This window comes from Mustela nivalis (genome assembly GCF_964662115.1).
Source record: "Mustela nivalis genome assembly, chromosome: 14".
NCBI classification, from domain to species: Eukaryota; Metazoa; Chordata; class Mammalia; order Carnivora; family Mustelidae; genus Mustela; species Mustela nivalis.
Window position 1 is genome coordinate 81,695,414 of NC_139033.1, and position 19,733 is coordinate 81,715,146.

Below are 19,733 nucleotides of genomic sequence, written 5' to 3' on the forward strand. Positions count from 1 at the left end.
AGTGGCCACCACATCAGCCACCCCTGCTCTGGAAGGCATCTGGGAACCCAGGCTGTCTACAAGTCATTCAGCTCTCTTCTCCCCCACCCCCCACCAACAACTGTGGGCTTAGCCCAAGCTGCAGCCCCAGGGAGCCACCCCCTACCCCAGTAGCAGGGCCCTGAACCCCCCAGGAGCTAGGAACTGCCAGCAGGGCATTTCAGATGCTCACCCAGCACCCTTCCTGGGAACCCCACTAAGTTCTTGAAAGACTAGAAGCCATCCTGCCTGGGGAGAGACCTGCATGACTCTGGCTAGCACAGGGGCCCCGGGTGGCCGAAACCTGTCCTTTTCCAGTCATGCAGAACTGGTGGGTTGAAAGGAGGGCAAGACAGAACAGTGCTGAGGTGGCAGCTGAGAAGTGAGCCACAGGCTTAGAGGCCAGCCTGTGCTGAGACAATCAGAGCATGGCCGGGTGAAGGAGATAGAGAGGAGGGCTCTGGGGAAAGCTGCCCAGGCACTGCTAAGTTGTTTAGGAAAAGAGGATTTTGAAATTGCTCTAAAAATGGGAATACTTCACTCATCATCAACAAATTAACCAGTACACATAAAGTAATTCTGCTGGTATGTGAAGCTTAACAATAAACGTGTAAAATCTTATCTTTATATATTTTCTCATTTCAAAAACACTCCGTGCTTTCCAGGTCATTAGCCAAGAGCTGAATGGAAACCTGTGAAGTGCCAGGCATGTGTCTGCCCCAGATGGAATGTCCCCGTAGGGCTCTGTTAGGTCCTCGAAGTCATCACTTGACTACCCATTTTCTCTCTTGCCTGGCACTTCTGCTTTGCCTCTTCTTCCTAAAAAACTACTTCTGATCTGTCACGGGCCAGGACACTGACCAGGTTCTAGGGAGGAAGTGTGAGCAAAGAGCCCTCAGTGGGCATGAGAAGCAACTTCTGAAGAACCCAGGGGCCATGTCACCCTCTCTTTCCCATCCTCACTGTCACAACAGGGGGTGTCCTCTGCTAGGGAAGCTTACAGAGGAATCACTCCAGGTCTACCCAGTGCAGGAGCCCCATGAGAGGCCTGGAAGGAGCCCTTTCTGGGGGTTATCCTGTGGTGACAGTCTTGCCGGGATTCAGATCCAGGTCTCTGGGGACACCAGGAACAGTGTGATCCTGAGCTAGGGCCAGGGACAGTACAAGGGGAGCACGTGGTCACTGGCTACATGAACAAACATGACCATGGTGGGCCTATGGACTTGGAACTGTTATACCAAGTAGGACTTGCTTTAAACACACTGCATAAAAGCCCACTATGTTAAAAATAAAATCCCCAAAAGCTGAGCTGCTCGAGGTAAAGCAGAGGCTCTACATCCCGTGCTGCCCCCACAATGGCCTCGGAAGTGCTAACGTGCTCAGGAACACTGGCTCAAGTCCATCTACTCATTGCATATGGCAAGCCAGGGTCAAACCAGCCCAGCAAGCAGAGGCCAAGTGCCCCCCACCCCCGATCTGAGAGAGACGGCGCAGGGAACTGCTGGGGCCCTGCCGCAGTGTGAGGGCTCCAGACACCCCTGAACAGCTTGGCTTTCCCAACTTGAGTTTTTGCTGATGGCCCCAAACGTGTTCTGACCTGAAAAAAGGTCAGGATAATGAATTCAGCATAGCATTTCACTTTCACTTTCAACAAATGTAAGATGAAACGTCTCTTCAGCCAGATGAGACCATCTGACAACGGCTCTTGAAAGCAAAGGCACGTGCAGGCCCAGCCCTTGCGTGACTGCACCAACGCCACCGAGGTCATACAGCCTTCCAAAACGTAAGTCACGCTGTCAAAGCCTCAGAAAACTTTCTGAGTTCTGTAGGAAAACAAGTATTCAAAATTCAATGACAAAAATGAAAAGTAGTTTCAAAGAGACTGGCAAGCCAAGTGGGGTGGATGAGCAGCAAAGGCCTGGGCAACTGTGGGGGCAGCTCGGCTTCATCTGACACCAGGACACACGGGACATCACACACCTGCCTCAGGGTTGGCCTACATGTTTACAGGCAGAAGGAAAGGAACCAGCAGAAGGGCAGAGGGCAAAGGAGCCTGGGCCTGGAGGTGTTTGGAGCAGCTATGGTTTGGTGCCTAGGGCTGGCTGAGCTGTGTACCACCCTCGAGCCTCTGCCCTACCTGCAGTCTCCTTTGCTGCCTGATACCCTCACCTGCTGATCCCCCTCACGCCACTGTCCGGCAGACACCTGGGGATACACCTGGGTCTGCTTTGCTGGAGCGAGGGCAGCCTCACCTGCAGCTGGCAGGCGGCGACCAGCGTCTCCTGGACATTGCTCAGGCTGAGCTCCAGCTCAGAGGTATAAATGAAATGCAGGATTTGGCACATGGCATTGTAGGACACGCCGTGGATCAGCACCTCTTCCTGCTCCATCTCCTTCAATCCCCCAGCAAACATCCCTCTGCAAAGTAAAAACATGAAAAAGTGCTGTCATATCAATCTGTATCAATCATAGCAGCGTCTGGGTGGCTCAGTCTGTGTCCATCTCTTGATCTCAGCTCAGGTCTCATCTCAGGGTCATGTGTTCAAGCCCCATAATGAGCAAATCAGTATCAATTAGGTTACCAGCCCAGCCTGCAGAGAGCAAGGGGGAGCAGGAGGCAGACTGACCCAGCAGTGATGTGCAACAGAACAGTGGTTTGCTCTGAGCACTGAGTCTTACCACGGAAGGTGCCCACCAGCTCCTGATCAAGTTTGGACAGCCATACTAGAAATCACTGTCCGCATTTCACGTGCTGCAGGGTGTGGCACCTGAGACTCCTGGAGCCAGGGACAGCATCTGGCTTGCTTTCTGCTGCATCCACAATACACTTCCTGGATTACACGCTGCAGCCCAGAACACGTCATGAATGAATGGATGAATGAATAAATGGGAAACAAGTCATAAAAGTCAATCCATTCAAAATATACTGAGCACCTAACTAAATGCCAGTACCATTTAGAGTCAAAGGATTAACTGTTAAGTAAAGTGGTTAAGACTCCCACTTACAAGGAATTTGATGCTAGGGAGGACAGCAAGTAAAGAACAAGGGATTTCTGAGTGCGGAAATGCTAGGAAGAAGCACAAGAGGGTGTATGATCTAGGAGCACCTGGCTGAGAGAGGGGGAACAGGGAGAGAGTGAGGAGGAGCAGGGATAGGCTGAGACAGGGCTGGATGGCACCTCACCAGCCAGTGGATGGCATTCCAGGCGGAGGAGACAGCAGCTCAAGTCCTGGGGCAGGGATGAGCTCAGTACACAGGCAGCCAGGCCAGCGCAAGGAGGAAGTGAGCAGGTGAGTCAGGGCCAGATCCTGTTCCCCCAAGTCAAGACTGAGTCAGGATTGAAATCCAAGCATAATGAAGCTCTGTCGGCGAATTTTACCTAGGACGGTGGTGTGAGCAGACTTCAGGCAAAAGGGTTCCTGCAGGCCTGGGGAGGGCCCGGTGGCAGGGAGAACATGTTGAAGGACTGAATCTAGAAGAGCACTGGAGGAACCAGGGCCCTTTGGCTGGGTTAGCTGGGCTGACAGGGACTTGGGAGGAAAGGGGTCAGAGTGAGGTCGGAGTCACCATCAGTGAGATGCCTCTGAGGCATCCTGGGGAGCCAGTTAATAAGCTGTTCAGGGCAAAAGAGCCGGGTGATCAGGGGAGGCAGCAGGGCTGAACATGACAACCACACAAAGAGGGAAGAGTAGTTATTTTTACATTTATTTTTCAACTAGGTAACGTATATAGCAGTACAAGACTTAAAATACAGAGCAGGGTGAAAGTTTTCCTCTTGCCCTCCTCCTCTGCTCTGCTCTAGGCCATCAGTTGCCCTTCCCAGGGCAGCACCGCACCCAAAGGCAGTCCATGTACTCTATACGTTACATTATAATTTAACAATGCATCTTGGAAATGGCTCCTTAATGGTATACACAGCACCGCTCTTCTTTATGTAAAGGGCTACCATGGTTGATTTAACCTACAGCGCAATATACCCAGGTTACTTTTTTTTTTCCTTAGAGAGAGAGAGGGAGAAGCCTAAGCAGGCTCCATACTCAGTGCAGAGCCCGACGTGCGCCTCAATCTCATGACCCCGAGATTCAGCTGAGATCTAAATGAGCCGGCCAGGCACCCTTTAAAGTGCCATTTCTATATTCTCTCTCCCTCTTTTTTTAAAGATTTTGTTTATTGGGACGCCTGGGTGGCTCAGTTGGTTAAGCAGCTGCCTTCGGCTCAGGTCATGATCCCAGTGTCCTGGGATCGAGTCCCATATTGGGCTCCTTGCTCAGCAGGGAGCCTGCTTCTCCCTCTGCCTCTGCTGCCACTCTGCCTGCCTGTGCGCGCTCTCTCTCTCTCTCTCTCTCTCGCTGACAAATAAATAAAGACATATAATCTCTAAAAAAACAAAAAATCTTAAAAAAAAAAAAGACTTTATTTATTTGATAGACAGAGATCACAAGTAGGCATAGAGGCAGGCAGAGAGAAAGGGGGAAGCAGACTCCCCACGGAGCAGAGAGCCCAACATGGGGCTAGATCCCAGGACCCTGAGATCAGGACCTGAGCCGAAGGCAGAGCCTTAAACCACTGAGCCACCCAGGCACCCATCTATATTCTTTTTTCAACAGTCCAGGTTCTTTGTCCAATTTCTATTAGTCTCTATCTTGTCAATTTGATGAAATCTGCCCATTTTCGAATGAGTAGAACTTTTTTTTCTACCTCAGATCTTTTGATTTTATGATGCATTTTGCCATGCACCAAGTCTGACCTCAATGAGATCAAAGTCTTACATGTGAGGTGCACTGGTGGGGAAGTCGGTGCCATGTCTGCCCTGGCCCCCAAGACTGGCCCCCTGGGACTGTATCCAAAAAAGGTTCGTGATTTAAAAAAAAAAAAAAAAAAGTTAGTGATGACATCACCAAGGCAACCAGTAATGGGAAGGGTTTGAGGATTACAGTGAAACTGATCCTTTAGAGCAGACAGGCCGCAGACTACCTGGATGGCTCCGCTGGTTAAGCACCCAAGTCTTGATCTCAAGAGTTGTCAGTTTGAGCCCAGGTTGGGGTTGGAACCTACTTAAAATTTAAAACAAACATAGAACAGACAGGCCTAGATTGAAATGGTACCTTTTGCCTCTGCCCTGATTATCAAAACCCTCAAGGAACCTCCCAAGAGAAAGAAAGAAGCAGAAGCACATAAAGCACAGTGGAACTGTCACTTTTGATGAGGGTATCAACACGTTAGCCAGAGAACTCACTCTCTGAAACCATTAAAGTGATCCTGCTGTGGCTTGCAATGCTGATGGCTGCTACCCTCATGGCATCATAGGTGACGTCAACAGTGCTGTATGTAGTGGAATGCCCAGCTACTTAAGAACTACAAAGGAAAATATTTCAATAAAGGATCATTTGGCAACAACAACAAACTGTTCCACCTGAAGTTTATTTTGGTACAACAGGACAGCCAAGGGGCAACACTGTTTCTTGAGAGGGCCACCCCATCATCTCCTTCCCCTAGTTGGGATGCCCTCTTTGCCACACACCAAGTTTCTGGCAGGCCTGTGTCTGTGTTCAAAGTCACTACTTCCCCAGTAATGTTCCCACATCTCTGCGGCCACCAGAAGCAGTCTGGATTACTGCAGCTCCATAACATGAGTGACCGTAGGGTAGGGCGAGTCTCCTTTTATTAGCTTCTCAGTAACTTCCTGGCCATTGCTTGCTTTTGAAAATCTGGACTTTAGAATCAGTTTGTGCCATCCTCCCATCCCCCCCATAAAGTCTCTTGGTATTTTTAAGAGGAATGCATTACACATACAGACTGATGCAGAGAGAGCTAGCATCTCTGTGATGGACACGATGGGTTCTTCTATCTCACAAGCCAGCCTCTGTGTCTCTGTGGAGATCTTGGAGGTCACCTGCTCACAGAGCTGGCCCTGGCATGTCACATTTATTCCTACACATTTTATTCCACATGCACCCCCTCAGGGTGCTCTCCTGTGCTCTGTGGTACACTGACTCTCTGGGCTGTCCTTGCAATATGTGGACCTTGACTGGATCCTGAATGAAGAGGGTAAGAAGGGGGGGCGCCTGGGTGGCTCAGTGGGTTAAGCCGCTGCCTTCGGCTCAGGTCATGATCTCAGAGTCCTGGGATCGAGTCCCGCATCGGGCTCTCTGCTCAGCCCTCAGCAGGGAGCCTGCTTCCTCCTCTCTCTCTCTGCCTGCCTCTCTGCCTACTTGTGATCTCTCTCTGTCAAATAAATAAAATCTTTAAAAAAAAAAAAAAAAAAGAAGAGGGTAAGAAGGAAGGAGACAAAATATATTTTGGGGACAATTAAGGAAATGTGAATATGGACTCAGTATCAGATAAAATTATGGAATGACTATAAATGTTCTGAGATTTACAATATTCTTACAGATAAAGTAGAGAAAGCTCTTATTCTTGGAAGTGCAATGAAGTATTTCCAGATAAACTGTTATATCCCCAACTTAACCTGAAGCAAATATGCAAAATGCTAACTGATGAATCTAGGTGAAGGGCACAGGCTATTCACTGTCACTGTACGGATCTTTCAGCTCTTCTATAGGGCTGCCTTTTTTTTTTTTTTTTTTTTACGATTTTATTTATTTATTTGACAGAGAGAGAGAGATAGAAAGAGCAAGAGCAAAAGGGCAGGGAAAGGAAGAAGCATGCTCACCACTGGCCCTCTCAAGAAACAGAGTTGCCCCTTGGCTCACCACTCCCCGCTGAGCAGAGAGCCTGATGCAGGACTCAATCCTAGGACCCTGAGATCATGACCCGAGCCAAAGGCAGACGCTCAACCAACTGAGCCACCCAGGCGTCCCTGACAGCTTTCAAAATAAGAGTTAGGGAGGGAAAAAAATGTTGAAAGAATAATAAAATATATATCCACCCCTTTTGTTTTTGCTGTTTTAACCAAAAATGGATGCCTGGTGCCTGAGTGGCGCAATTAAGCAACAAACTCCTTTTTTTTTTTAAACGATTTTATTCATTTATTTGACAGAGCACAGCAGGGAAAGCAGCAGGCAGAGGGAGAGAAGCAGGTTAGCAGAGCAGAGAGCCCAATGTGGAGATCAAACCCAGGAGTCTGGGATCATGACCTGAGCCGAAGGCAGACACTTAATGACTGAGCCACCCAGGAACCCCAAGCACGCCAAGAGCTGAAACTCTTTGTTTCATCTCAGGTTGTGATCTCAGGGTCCTGAGATCTAGCCCCATGTCAGGCTCTGGGCTCAGCATGGAGTCTGCTTGAGATTCTCCCTCCCCCCCCATCCCCATGCACCTGCACACTCTCTCTAAAATACATAAATCTTTAAAAAAAAAAAGGGGGGGGGTGGCGCCTGGGTGGCTCAGTGGGTTAAGCCTCTGCCTTCTGCTCAGGTCATGGTCTCAAGGTCCTGGGATGGAGCCCCACATCGGGTTCTCTGCTCAGCAGGGAGCCTGCTTCCCCCTCTATCTCTGCCTGCCTCTCTGCCTACTTGTGATCTCTCTCTCTCTCTGTCAAATAAATAAAATCTTTTAAAATTAATAAAAAATTAAATTAAATTAAATTTTTAAAAAAAGAAGAAGTAGTCCATACCTCATAACCATTAGGATGGCGACTACCAAAAAAACCCTGAAAATGATACGTGTTGCTGAGACTACAGAGATAATGGAACCCTTGTGCACTGCTGGTGGGAATGTAAAATGGTGACAGCTACTGTGGTAAACAGCACGGAGACCCCTTCCGCACCAGCATGATTACACTTCACTACTCAGCTGTACACTAAAAAACAGATATAAGATGCTAAATCTTATCATGTGTTTAAGATCACAGCAGGGCACCAACAAAGTAGGTGGAGGGCATGAAGAGCACAAAACACTCTGCAAGGAGGGCTGCCTCTGCTGCTAGGAAACCGCAACTCAACTCCAGTGAGTACCCTAATGGGGGCCAAGTATGTTTCAGAATTCAAAAGGTTTCAACTGGAGAGACACAGCACCCATGCCACATAGGATGTCACACCCCTGCAGGGTCTGGGTCTGTATCTCCCATCCAAACTCATTAGTATTTCCAAAGCAAAATGTAAAAGACATATACTAAGTAGGATAAAAATAAAATGAGTCTCATATCAGTTTAGGGCAGGCTTTGTTGTTTAACAGATTGGTACCAAAATTAAAAAAACAAAAACAAAAACTGGTGAAAATATGGCAATGTGGCCAAACCCAGAGTTCCCCATCCCCCACAAAAGTAAGGAATGGACAGCTACCAACTAACAAAAACAGCTCTAGGGGACCCCCTGAATACACTTACAAAGTTTTAGCAACATAGTGGAACAAAAAAACAAAACAAAACAACTTTCAAATTTCAGAGCTTTGGGGGTTTCAGAATTCTGGACTAGTGTTTACAAAGAGAAACAGTATAGGGATGAAGAGTAACTTTGAAAGAGTTACCATGGTGAGGGAGTAAGTGGGGAGGTGACATGGGAGGGCAAGGGGAAAGAGGTGCTTTCAACTTTTCTTCACCAATTCAAAAAGTATACTTCAAAAAGTATTTTAGGGACGCCTGGGTGGCTCAGTTGGTTAAGCAGCTGCCTTCAGCTCAGGTCATGATCCCAGCGTCCTGGGATCGAGTCCCACATCGGGCTCCTTGCTCGGCAGGGAGCCTGCTTCTCCCTCTGCCTCTGCCTGCCATTCTGTCTGCCTGTGCTTGCTCTCTTGCCCTCTCTTTCTCTGATAAATAAATAAAATCTTAAAAAAAAAATGTATTTTAGGGACGCCTGGGTGGCTCAGTCAGTTAAGGGTCTGCCTTCAGCTCAGGTCATGATCCCAGGGTCCTGTCATCGAGCCCCGCATCAGGCTCCTTGCCCCTCCCCCTGCTTGTGCTATCTGTCAAATAAATAAAATCTTTAAAAAAAATTTTTTTTGGAGACCCTTTCTCTTTCTCTGCTCTGAAAGCTTAAATGACATTAGAGTCTGTTCATAAAAGGATATGACTCCAGGACATGTCTAGGCTTCATGTTTTTGTGGAGAATATAACTCTTTTTCAGGGGTGAAGTTCTATCAATATATATTTTCTACAAAATATCAATTTTATCCAAATTTTCAAAATCAAAGTATCAATTATAGTTGACTACCTTATAATTCACAGTACGGAAACGAAGGAGAGGTCTATGACCCAGAGAGACCACATATAGGACAGAACACTTATGCCCCCTGACACACAGAGGCAGGGAGCACAGGAACCAGCACAGCAGAAGTAGATAGGGCAAAGCACGAGAGGGTCATGAGAGCCAGAAGATTAGCACAGTGGATAGTTATTACTACATGTGAAAAAAGCAAGACCCAGGGCGCCGGGTGGCTCAGTGGGTTAAAGCCTCTGCCTTTGGCTCAGATCATGATCCCAAGGTCCTGGGATGGAGCCCCACATCGGGTTATCTGCTCAGCGGAGAGCCTACATCTGCCCCTCTCTCTGCCTACTTGTAATCTGTCAAATAAATAAATAAAATCTTTTTTAAAAAACAAAAAAACCAAAAAACCCAAGATGCACAGTTTAGTCAATCCCTAAGCCTAGCACAGAGTACACACCAAAGGAGGATTCCTGCAGGGGGTACCTCCCAAGACAAGGGCGATCCAGGGCTATGCAGCTCTCCATCCCCAACAGGTCAGCAGCCTCCTGCAGGGAGGAGCCAACCCTGAGAGCCAGAGGCTGGGAGAGGGTGCAGGACAACTACAGAAAGCTTCCCGGAGGAAGAAGTACCTCAGCTGGGCCCAGAAGACAACACTGTGGCACAGGAAAGGCAGAGAGCATTACAGAGTAACAGCAAAAGTAGAAGCAAGAAAGCCTGGCCATGTCTGCCCTTGGTCACCACAGGTCATGCTCTCTATACCTCCTTCTGGAGAACAGGAGGTACTTTTACCATGAAAAAATATTTCACTTGAGAGGCAACTGGGTGGCTCAGTTGGTTAGGCGGCTGCCTTTGGCTCAGGTCATGATTCTAGAGTCCAGGGATCGAGTCCTGCATGAGGCTCTCTGCTCAGCAGAGAGCCTGCTTCTCTCTCTCCCTCTGCCTGTCACTCTGCTTACTTGTGCTCTCTGTCAAATAAATAAATAAAATCTTGTTAAAAAAAAAAACAAAACTTCACGGGGCACCTGGGGGGCTCAGCTGGTTAAAGCCTCTGCCTTTGGCTCGGGTCATGATCCCAGGGTTCTGGGATTGAGCCCCACATCAGGCTCTCTGCTCAGCAGGGAGCCTGCTTCCCCCTCTCTGCCTACTTGTGATCTCTGTCAAATAAATAAATAAAATCTTTAAAAAAAAATACTTGATAGTTCCTAAAATCAAAAAATGAGAACTTGGGGGTCTGACTGGCTCAGTTAGTAGAGTGTGCGACTCCTGATCTCAGGGTTATGAATTCAAGCCTCACAATGGGAACAGAGATTATTTTAAAAACAAACAAACAAAAAACAGAGGCACCTGGGTGGCTTTAGGTTAATCACCTGACTCTTGCTTTTGGCTCAGGTCATGATCTTGCAGTTGTGGGATTGAGCCCCACATCAGGCTCTACATTGAGCACAGAGTCTGCTTCAGATTCTCTCTCTCTCCTTCCCCCTTTGCCCCTCCCCTCCCAGTCTCACTCCCCACTCCCTCTAGCTCTCAAATAAAATCTTTAAAACAAAAACATACAAGCAAGGGACGCCTGGGTGGCTCAGTTGGTTGGATGACTGCCTTCGGCCCAGGTCATGATCCCAGAGTCCGGGGATCGAGTCCCACATCAGGCTCCCAGCTCCATGGGGAGTCTGCTTCTCCCTCTGATCTTCTCCTCGCTCATGCTCTCTCTCACTGTCTCTCTCTCAAACAAATAAATAAAAATCTTTAAAAAAATATAAAAATAAAAAAAAATAAAAACATACAAGCAAAACAAAACAAAAAACTCCTAAGGACTATAACCAATACTTGAAGTTGAAACAATGAAACAATAGGCTGGAATGGGAATCAGGTGGCCTCGGCTGGGGCTCATTCCTGAGCCTCCTTTCACCAGGGTACAATGAGGGCAGTGGCACTAATTCTAATCAATGTGCCAATGGCTGGGATGGGGTCATGAAGAAGGCCACAGAAACTCCAAGGGACCAAGAATCCATGGCTGGGCGGGGGCAAGGAGTGGGGGAGGAGGAAGGTCAGAGGCTTAGGCCCTCAATATGAAAAGGTGTGGGACACCTGGGTGGCTCAGTCGGTTGAACATCTGACTTCTGCTAGGGTCATGATCTCAGGGTCCTGGGATTGGGCCAAGCGGGGTTCTGCACTCAGCGGGGAGTCTGCTTCTCCTTCTGCCCTCACCCTCCAGCTCATGCATGAGCATGCTCACTCTCTCTCAAATAAATTCATAGATATAATCTTAACAACAACAACAACAAAGATGAGAAGGTGTGGGTGAGAAGGTAGATGGCCAGGGAAGGGGCACAAAAGGCACAACTTCATATACCATATGGTTGTGTGGACAATGTATACACACAACTTGACCACTTGTCCTAGGCCTCAGCACCCACAGGACCAGAAGCCTGATGACCAGGGTTCATGTGGGCTTTTAGTTAGCATTGTAAGAACACCACTGGGGGGCGGGGGGAATGAAACACTAAGGCATAAAGTGCCAGTATCTTTAAAAAGGTGTGTATGTGTCTTTGTGTGTAAAGAGAAAGCAAATATGGTAAAATGTTAACAACTGGTATTCAGGTGTTCGTAATATTATTCCTCCAACTTTCCACAGATCTGAAATTTCTCAAAATGAAATGTTGGGGAAACCAGAGTAAATAGAAACAAAATCTATTTTATACCAAGATACAGAAAATTCATTTTATAAAATGCAACAGGACAAGTCAAGTCAAGCATGTTGTCTCTTAAAAAAACAGGAAAAAAGGGGGCGCCTGGGTGGCGCAGTGGGTTAAAGCCTCTGCCTTAGGCTCAGGTCATGGTCTCAGGGTCCCGGGATCGAGCCCCACATCAGACTCTCCACTCAGCGGGGAGCCTGCTCCCTCTTTCTCTCTGCCTGCCTCTCTGCCTATTTGTGATCTCTGTCTGTCAAATAAATAAATAAATCTTTAAAAAAAAAATAGGAAAAAAGAGGGGAGCCTAGCTGGCTGGGAAGAGCATGCCACTGTTGATCTCAGGGTTGTGATTTCCAGCCCCACCCATGCTGGCTAGAGACTACTTAAAAGTAAACAAACTTAAAAAAAAAAAGGAAAAGAGAGAACAGGTCCCAGGAGAGCTGAAAGAAAACCAGATTCGAGGGCACCTCGGTGGCTCAGTCAGTTAAGCATCTGCCTTGGGTTCAGGTCATAATCCCAGCGTCCTAGGATCCAGCCCAGATCCAGGCTCCCTGCTCAGCGGGGAGTCTACTCCTGCCTCTCCCTTTGTCTCTCTCTTGGCTTGTGCTCTGCTCTCTCGTTCACTCTCTCTCTCTCAAATAAATAAAATCTTTTAAAAAAGTAAAAAGAGGGGCGCCTGGGTGGCTCAGTGGTTTGGGCTGCTGCCTTTGGCTCGGGTCATGATCTCAGGGTCCTGGGATCGAGCCCCGCATCGGGCTCCCTGCTCTGCAGGAAGCCTGCTTCCCTCTCTCTCTCTCTCTGCCTGCCTCTCTGCCTACTTGTGATCTCCGTCTTTCAAATAAATAAATAAAATCTTTAAAAAAAAAAAAATAAAAATAAAAAAGTAAAAAGAAAAACAGATTCAAAGACCCCTCTGTCCCACTCAGTGTTGGTGAGTCACTACGACAAGCAGTAGGAGGAGCTCGGGCAGAGCAAGGGACTTGGCAGCTTCTGACTGGTTCTTCCCACCTGGTCACTGCGGGTGCCAACACAAACTCCTAGTGAAGCCAGGATTGCCTGTGTTACTTTACTTGTGAGAACATGTGCATGTAACTCACCTGAAGTAATCACAGGATGCAGCCAGGAGGATTCGATGGGCCTCAATGTGTCTCCCCTCCACCACCAGGACAACATCAAAGAGGATGCCACTGTCCCGGAGAGCCAGCAGCCCCCGGAGCAAGGCCTGAGAGTGCTGTGCACTCCGGTAGGTGTTGTTGACACAATGCGGGTGTGAGGGCTGCACAGGCAACTTGCACAGCTGAGTGAACTCCTGCTCTTCTGCCATCCTGACCACCACACCAGACCTCACCGCTGCGGCTGTCAGCTGGCAAGACAGAGGGGACAGGGAATAAGCCAGGGAAGCAACACCACACAGTGCAGAGGCTGGCCTAGTGGCACCTGCTGCTGATGGCACTTCTGCTCCCTCCACCAGCTCACCAGTGCTTCCCCTGTGGTCTTAAACCCACGAACTCCCTCTCCCCACCCACTTCTCCAAACTTGGAGCCTCCTTCCTGAAGTCCTGTGTCCCTTCAAGATTCTGAGGGGTTCCAGAGACAGACTGACTTCAGTGGGGGCCCCAGCCCTACCATGGACTCACCACATGACCAACCTGAGTCTCAGGTTCCTCAAATGATAAAAGGGAAATAAAAGCACCCCACCTGTTGGGGAAATCTAAAATTGGTGAACAATGAATATAAAGCAGCAGCACAGACCAGGTTCTCAAGAGCTCTTCCTCTCTCCCATTGAAAAAGGATAAAACCGGGGCACCTGGCTGACTCAGTCTGTAGAGCACGCGGCTCTTAATCTCTGGGTTGTGAGTTCGAGCCCCAAACTGGAAGCAGAGTTTATGTTTAAAAAAGGGAGAGAAAAGGGCATCTGGGTGGTTCAGTCGGTTAATCATCTGCCTTCGGCTCAGGTCATGATCCCAGCATCCACAGATTGAGTCCCGCATTGGGCTCCCTGCTTGGTGGGCAGTCTGCGTCTCTCTCCCTCTACCCTCCCCACTGCTCGTGATCTCTCTCTCTCAAATAAACAAATAAAATCTTAAAAAAAAAAAAAAAAAGAGGGGTGCCTGGGGAGCTCAGTCGATTAAGCATCTGTCTTCAGCTCAGGTCATGATCCCAGGACTCCCTGCTTAGTGGGGAGCTCTGCCACTCCCCCTGCTTGTGCACTCTCTCTCTCTCTCTGTCAAATAAGTAACATAAATAAAATCTTAAAAAAATAAAATAAAAAATAAAAGAGAGAGGGAGAACAAAACTGGGTTCCCTCACATAGGAATGGATGCATAAAAATGACAACAGACCTGAGTGTTGGCCAGGAAACCCAGGGGAGGGTCCAGGACCTGTCTTCTTTTACCAAGATTCTGAGAGTCAAGCACAGTAATTTCAACTAGAGCTGGTGCATTCAAGATCATATGCAGCATGTTTTTGGTTCAAGGTTACTTTGTAATAATTGAGTATGTTCAAAACATGCACAATGATTTGAGTCGAAGCCTCAGAAACCCAATCAGTAAAATAAACCTACCTCAAACACACTTTGGCAGTGCATTCTAACTCAGAGGGCAGCCAGTCCTGCACTGCACTCTGGGGCTAAGCTAAGCACTCTAGCCGCAGCACTGCCATCCAGCTAGCAAGCGGGAGCCCAGGAGTTACCTGCCACACTGTCTGTCAACATCTGCCTTCACCACTTAGGCCATGCCACTATGCCCTGCCCCAAATTAGTTTCTTCTCCAATTCCCTGTACTCTATCTTTAAGAGAAAAAAATGAAGGGGCACCTGGTTAAGGCAGTCAGTAGAGCACAGGAGTCTTTATCTCAAGGTTGTGGGTTCAAGCCCCATGTTAGGTGCGGCGCCTACTTAAAATTAAAAAAGAAAAAAGAGAAGAGGGAGGGGAGAGAAAGAAAAATAGATTCTACTATATAACTTGCCAAACTGGGGCGCCTGGGTGGCTCAGCTGGTTAAGCATCTGACTCTTGATCTCAGCTCAGGTCTTGATCTCAGGGTGGAGAGTTCAAGCCCCGCACTGGGCTCCACGCTGGGCACAGAGCCTACTTAAACAAATGAAAAACAAAACAAAACAAAACAAAACAAAAAACCTAGCCAAAAAGAAGAGGGCTCTGTCCTCACTACTACAGCTTAGGAGCACACCTGATTGCTTTGGACTCTCTGCCGCTTCCCATCCAACATGCTCCATTCCTCAGTGTACCTCCTGGATTTGGGACCTTCACCCACCATAACCACTGCTTCTTCCGCACCCTGAACTGCCTCACACACAGACAGCAAGGGCCAAGGGGTAGTCCCCATTAACCATCTCTCTTGACTCGAAACTCTGCCCCATGGCAATGCTCTCTTTTCTGATCCCTTTGGGCAACACACTCTGCCTCAGCCCACCCCTCTTTCCCAAGAATCTACCCTATATTCCCAAATGCACCTCCAGCTCGATGCCTAATCCAGCCAGCACCCCTCCCCACTGGTCTAGCTTTCTTACTCCGTACAGCCATGATTTCCACATCAGAAATCTCATGGTTTCAAAGATCTCTTTTCCTTTTTATACCTGTGTCTATCAGACCCCCTCGTTCTGATTCCATCTCTCCTATCTCAGATGCCCATCCACGTATTCTTCCGCAGCCACCACTCTGGGTCAGACCACAGCAATGACACTCCCAACTGGTTTCCTTCCTCCTGCTCCATCCTCCCCAGCTCACCTGCTCAGGTTGCAGGGGGTCCCCAAATGCCCAGTATGTATACCACCTGGCTTAAGAGCTGGCTCCTTACTGCCTTCTGCTTAGGTCTCCCCCACGATCTGGCTCAAAATGATCCTTTCCCTTGTACCTTGTCACTAGCCCTTAGACCAAAAGGGACACCGTTGGGTCATCCTCTGAACACCATCAAGACTCCCTCTTAGACCCGACTCTTTACAATACCATATTGGTCAAGGTCTAGTTCGATCACTTCTCCCTCTGTCACTGTATCAAGAACACAACAGGCATGCTCCATCACCGAAGCTGGTCTCTCTACCCACCAGCTAGAGCTTTATCTCACCCACATTGCAAAACTCCATGGCTGTTTGTACCACTTGTAACCACGTGACTGTGAGCACATAACTCATTATCTCCAAGTCTAAGCTTCCTCCTCATTACCACCACCACCAGGAAGTCAAGAAAGCCTCCTTCTCTAAGGGTGGCAGTGGGGACTGACTGCTCCAACAGACATCAATCCTTGGTGGGTCCCCATCCCACATCAGCGCTTCTGCCCCTTTGGGAAGGGATCCATGGCAGCTACACTTACTATAGAGTACAGAATGCATTAGGAGAAGGCTGCCCCCTTGGGCAAACAAACCACATTTACCAAGCACAATTTAAGGAACTAATTAAGCTAGGTGCTAAGGATGGTGTGAAGAAAACGAAGCAATTCCCTGCTCTGACAAAGCATAGCTCAGAATGCAACACATTCAAGACCATGCATCAGAGCCTCCTTCATAAAACAAGCATTGGCCACGACCAAAATGTCCATCCTCAGAGGAATGTATGCCGCAACACAGTGAGCCAACAGAATACTAGACAACAGCTAAAAATGGGCAACCTAGGGGCGCCTGAGTGGCTCAGTCGTTAAGCATGTGCCTTCAGCTCAGGTTATAGTCCCATAGTCCTGGGACTGAGCCCCACATTAGGCTCCCTGCTCAGTGGGAAGTCTGCTTCTCCCTCTCCCACTCCCCTTGCTTATGTTCCCTCTCTCACTGTGTCCCTCTGTCAAATAAATAAGTAAAATTTAAAAAGGGGGGGGCAAACTAGAACTCAAACTATAGTCATCAACATGGAAAAATCTCAAAGGCTTGCAAAGGGGGAAAAAAGCACACTGCAAAATATGTATAATACAAAAAGTTTGAAATTACACAACAAAATATTGTCCAGTTTTGCTTATAGATAGGTGTTACAGTAGAACATAGCATAGGCACATTAAAGGAATTCAGGATCATGATTTTCTCCAGGAAGGAAAAAGGGAATGTTTTATTTCCTTAAAACAAACAAAAAAACAAAGAAGACAAAACATTAAGATCTGATTGGGAGAGATGATAACTTTTCTGCCAGCATAAATTTTTTAAAAACTAAATTCTCAAACTTATTTAATATGTTCACATTCAAATTCAAAAGGCACAGAAAGGTATGTTATGAAACTTAAATTTTCCTCCCACTTATGCCCTAAACAGATCCTCTCCCAGAAGAAAACTATATTCTATCTCCCCTGGTAGGGGGCATCTACAGTTTCAAAGACAAATCTGTAAATCTACACCATTCCCCCCCTTCATTAACTTTTGCATATGAAAACTTAATATCCCTCCCACAGTCCATTGTACGGATAACCACGTTACTTAAACAATCCTTTTCAGAGACATCTGGGTTTCCTCCAACTATTTGCTTTTGCGAACAGTTACACTGAAAATCATTTAGATACGCCACATATGCAGCAGTTATCTGAGAAAAATTAGCTGGATACATAACTGCAAGATCATGCCAATTTTAATGCTTGTCATTTGAATGCATACTGCCAAATTGCCCTCCATAGAGGTTATAGTAATTATTCTTCCACCAGCCAAGTATGGAGAAGCTGGTTCCAACCACTATCTAGCTCAATCGCATTTCTTTTTAGTCTTTGTTGACTTAGATGAAAAACAGCATTCACAGTGCAACTATGTTTGTGTAATTAACAAAATTTCAAAAAATAAATTAAGTTAAATGCAACACTCCTTTTGTGATTCCTTTCCCATGAATGTTCTGGGGAGTTCATTTGGCAGCACTTTCTTTCTCCTATTTGTTTCACAGGGATTACTCTATCATCAAGTCTTTCCCTGGATTTAGTTCCCTCCAGCTCCATAACATTTCTGATTCTACTCATCACAAGCAAGGCCCCTCCGTTCTGTGCTCTTCAAAGCTTTTGAGGGGAGCAGGAAGGAAGCTTTATGTCCCAAGTAAGTACAAACTTAAGGACGTAAAATGATTTTTTTTTATTAACTCATGGATGAGAGTCAAAAGTACTTTTGAAGAATTTCCAACTCAACACCATTTACTGAGCAGGCACCCCCTCAGTCCTCTGAAGCGCCCCAAAACATTGTCTGCCTTCAACGAACCCCAATCCTTGGCAGCACGAAGGTCTGCAACAAAGGGAAAAGGGACAGTTGGGAAGAGGAGGGGAGGGAGTAGGTACTAATTTCCAGAATGGGGAGCCATCATAGGAGTGCCAACTCGGATGCGCTCTGGAATGAGTCTTCCAGAAAGCTGAATTGGGGCATCTCGGCGCGCCAAACCCGCGGCTCAGGCCCGGGGCGAAAAGGACCCCAGGCATAAGGCGATGGCGACCCCGCGACTCCGGCCCGCGCCAAGACTGGAAGTAGTCGGAACCCGCGGCGGACGCTCCGGGACCCGGAGATTTTGCAATGACAGCGCTATCTCCGGCTTCTCTTTGGAAACCGCGCGAGCTGGCGAGGTTGGACTCCCTCGGCTGCAGCCGGCGGGCTCCCCGAAAACCCGGCCCCGGAGAGCTGCTGAGGAAACTGAGGCTCGCAGGCCGAGGTCCAAGGTCACACCAGGTGGTGGCAGTCCGACCCGCCCCACCCGCCTGTTGCAGGACCCGCCCGCGCGCAGAAACGAGGGTCGCGGGTGGGAAGGCCGCGCTCAGCCCCGCCCCGGGCGACAGGCAGCCCAAGAGCTAGGAGGCTGGCGGGCCCTGCAGCCGCGCGGAGGTCCGGTATCTCTGCTTGCGCCAGCTCCCCGCCCAGCCGCGCCCGGGGGTCCCGCCCGCCGCGCCCCCGCCACGTCAGGCCGCGGGCTCGCCTCAGGCCGCCACTCCTGCGTCTCTGGCCCGCGCCCGCCCCTGCGTCCCCGCGCCCTCAGGGCTGCTCGCCGGGGCTCTGTTGCCGCCCGCCGCCCGCCGCCCACCACCCGCACTCGCTGCCACCCGGCCCGCCCGGCCCGCGCCTGGCAGCTCACCTGGTGCCGCCGCAAGCTGAGGCCGCACTCGCCGGAGGCGGGGGCGGGGCGGGCGGGCGGCCGCGGGGCGGGGCCTCAGCGAGTCACGTGGCCGCGTCGCGCAGGCGCCAGGCGGGTGTAGACGGAGGCCGGGGGGCGCCTCGCTGGAGGGCTGGGGGAGGGGTGTTAAACTCTGGCAGGAGGAGGGGCGCGGCCCGAAGCTTCTCTTCCGCGGCGGAGCTTCTGGTCTCTGCTCAGCCAAGAAGAGCTCCAGCCGCCTGGTTGACCTTGAGTCTCTGCACCTGGCATAGCTCCCGGCACCTGGCGGGGCTGAACGAATGAATGAGTGAATAAATGAAGCAGTGCCTTTTGGGAAGGGTCGCGCCCTGTAAATCCAGTTCTTCCGTCCCTCTCTCGTTTTCTCTCTCCTCACTTATTCATTCCCTCCCTCACTCATTCCTTCCATCCAACCCCTCTTTATTCCTTTATTCCTTTCCTCATTACCTCTCTTACTCATCCCCTTATTCATTCCCTGTAACTCATTCCCTCCTTTCCTCGCGGTCCTATTAGCTCACGGTGCTTCTGCCGATAGCCTGCCCTCTGCTGGATGTTGGGGAGAAGAGAGAAACTGCCCGTGTGAAGGGGTGGCTGAGGTTCTGAAGTAAATCCAATTCCCATCCCAAAGGGCTGAGTATTCATTTTCTACGCCTCACCTGCAAGAGGATCTTGTCCTCCGAGGCTCATTTGTAATTGCCATGTCCAGCCAGAGGTTCCAGCCAGTAGAACTTCCTGATAGATGAAGTCGCGGGGTCCTACACTGCTGTTTATAAGAGTCATTGTGGAGTGTGGGGGAACTATGGGGGAAGAGTGTGGCTAGGAATAGCTCATGGTTAAAAAAAGGTATATGGGAATGAGGAAGA

At 48.9% G+C, this 19,733-nt stretch overlaps 1 protein-coding gene and 1 long non-coding RNA gene across 14 annotated transcripts in view; both read right to left on the minus strand.

The window, feature by feature from the left end:
• KLHL22 (kelch like family member 22) overlaps positions 1 to 18,922 on the minus strand; it is a 35,826-nt gene extending 16,904 nt beyond the window's left edge. Inside the window, exons 1-5 of one of the 13 annotated variants that reach the window (XM_082697484.1) lie at positions 18,835 to 18,879; positions 14,779 to 14,898; positions 13,462 to 13,510; positions 12,911 to 13,176; positions 2,271 to 2,436 (exon numbers count right to left, since the gene is read on the minus strand). In XM_082697484.1, the coding sequence (XP_082553610.1) occupies positions 2,271 to 2,436; positions 12,911 to 13,176; positions 13,462 to 13,510; positions 14,779 to 14,816 (519 nt within the window). In that variant the 5' untranslated portion in view covers positions 14,817 to 14,898; positions 18,835 to 18,879. Of the gene's footprint in view, positions 1 to 2,270; positions 2,437 to 12,910; positions 13,177 to 13,449; positions 13,892 to 14,154; positions 14,215 to 14,626; positions 14,702 to 14,778; positions 14,899 to 18,834 lie in introns of those variants that run through there. The other 12 variants (XM_082697483.1, XM_082697487.1, XM_082697478.1 and 9 more) reach the window with 12 other exon arrangements.
• Positions 1 to 19,733, minus strand: part of LOC309847414 — a 313,317-nt gene that overhangs the window by 203,981 nt on the left and 89,603 nt on the right. The window lies entirely within an intron of this gene.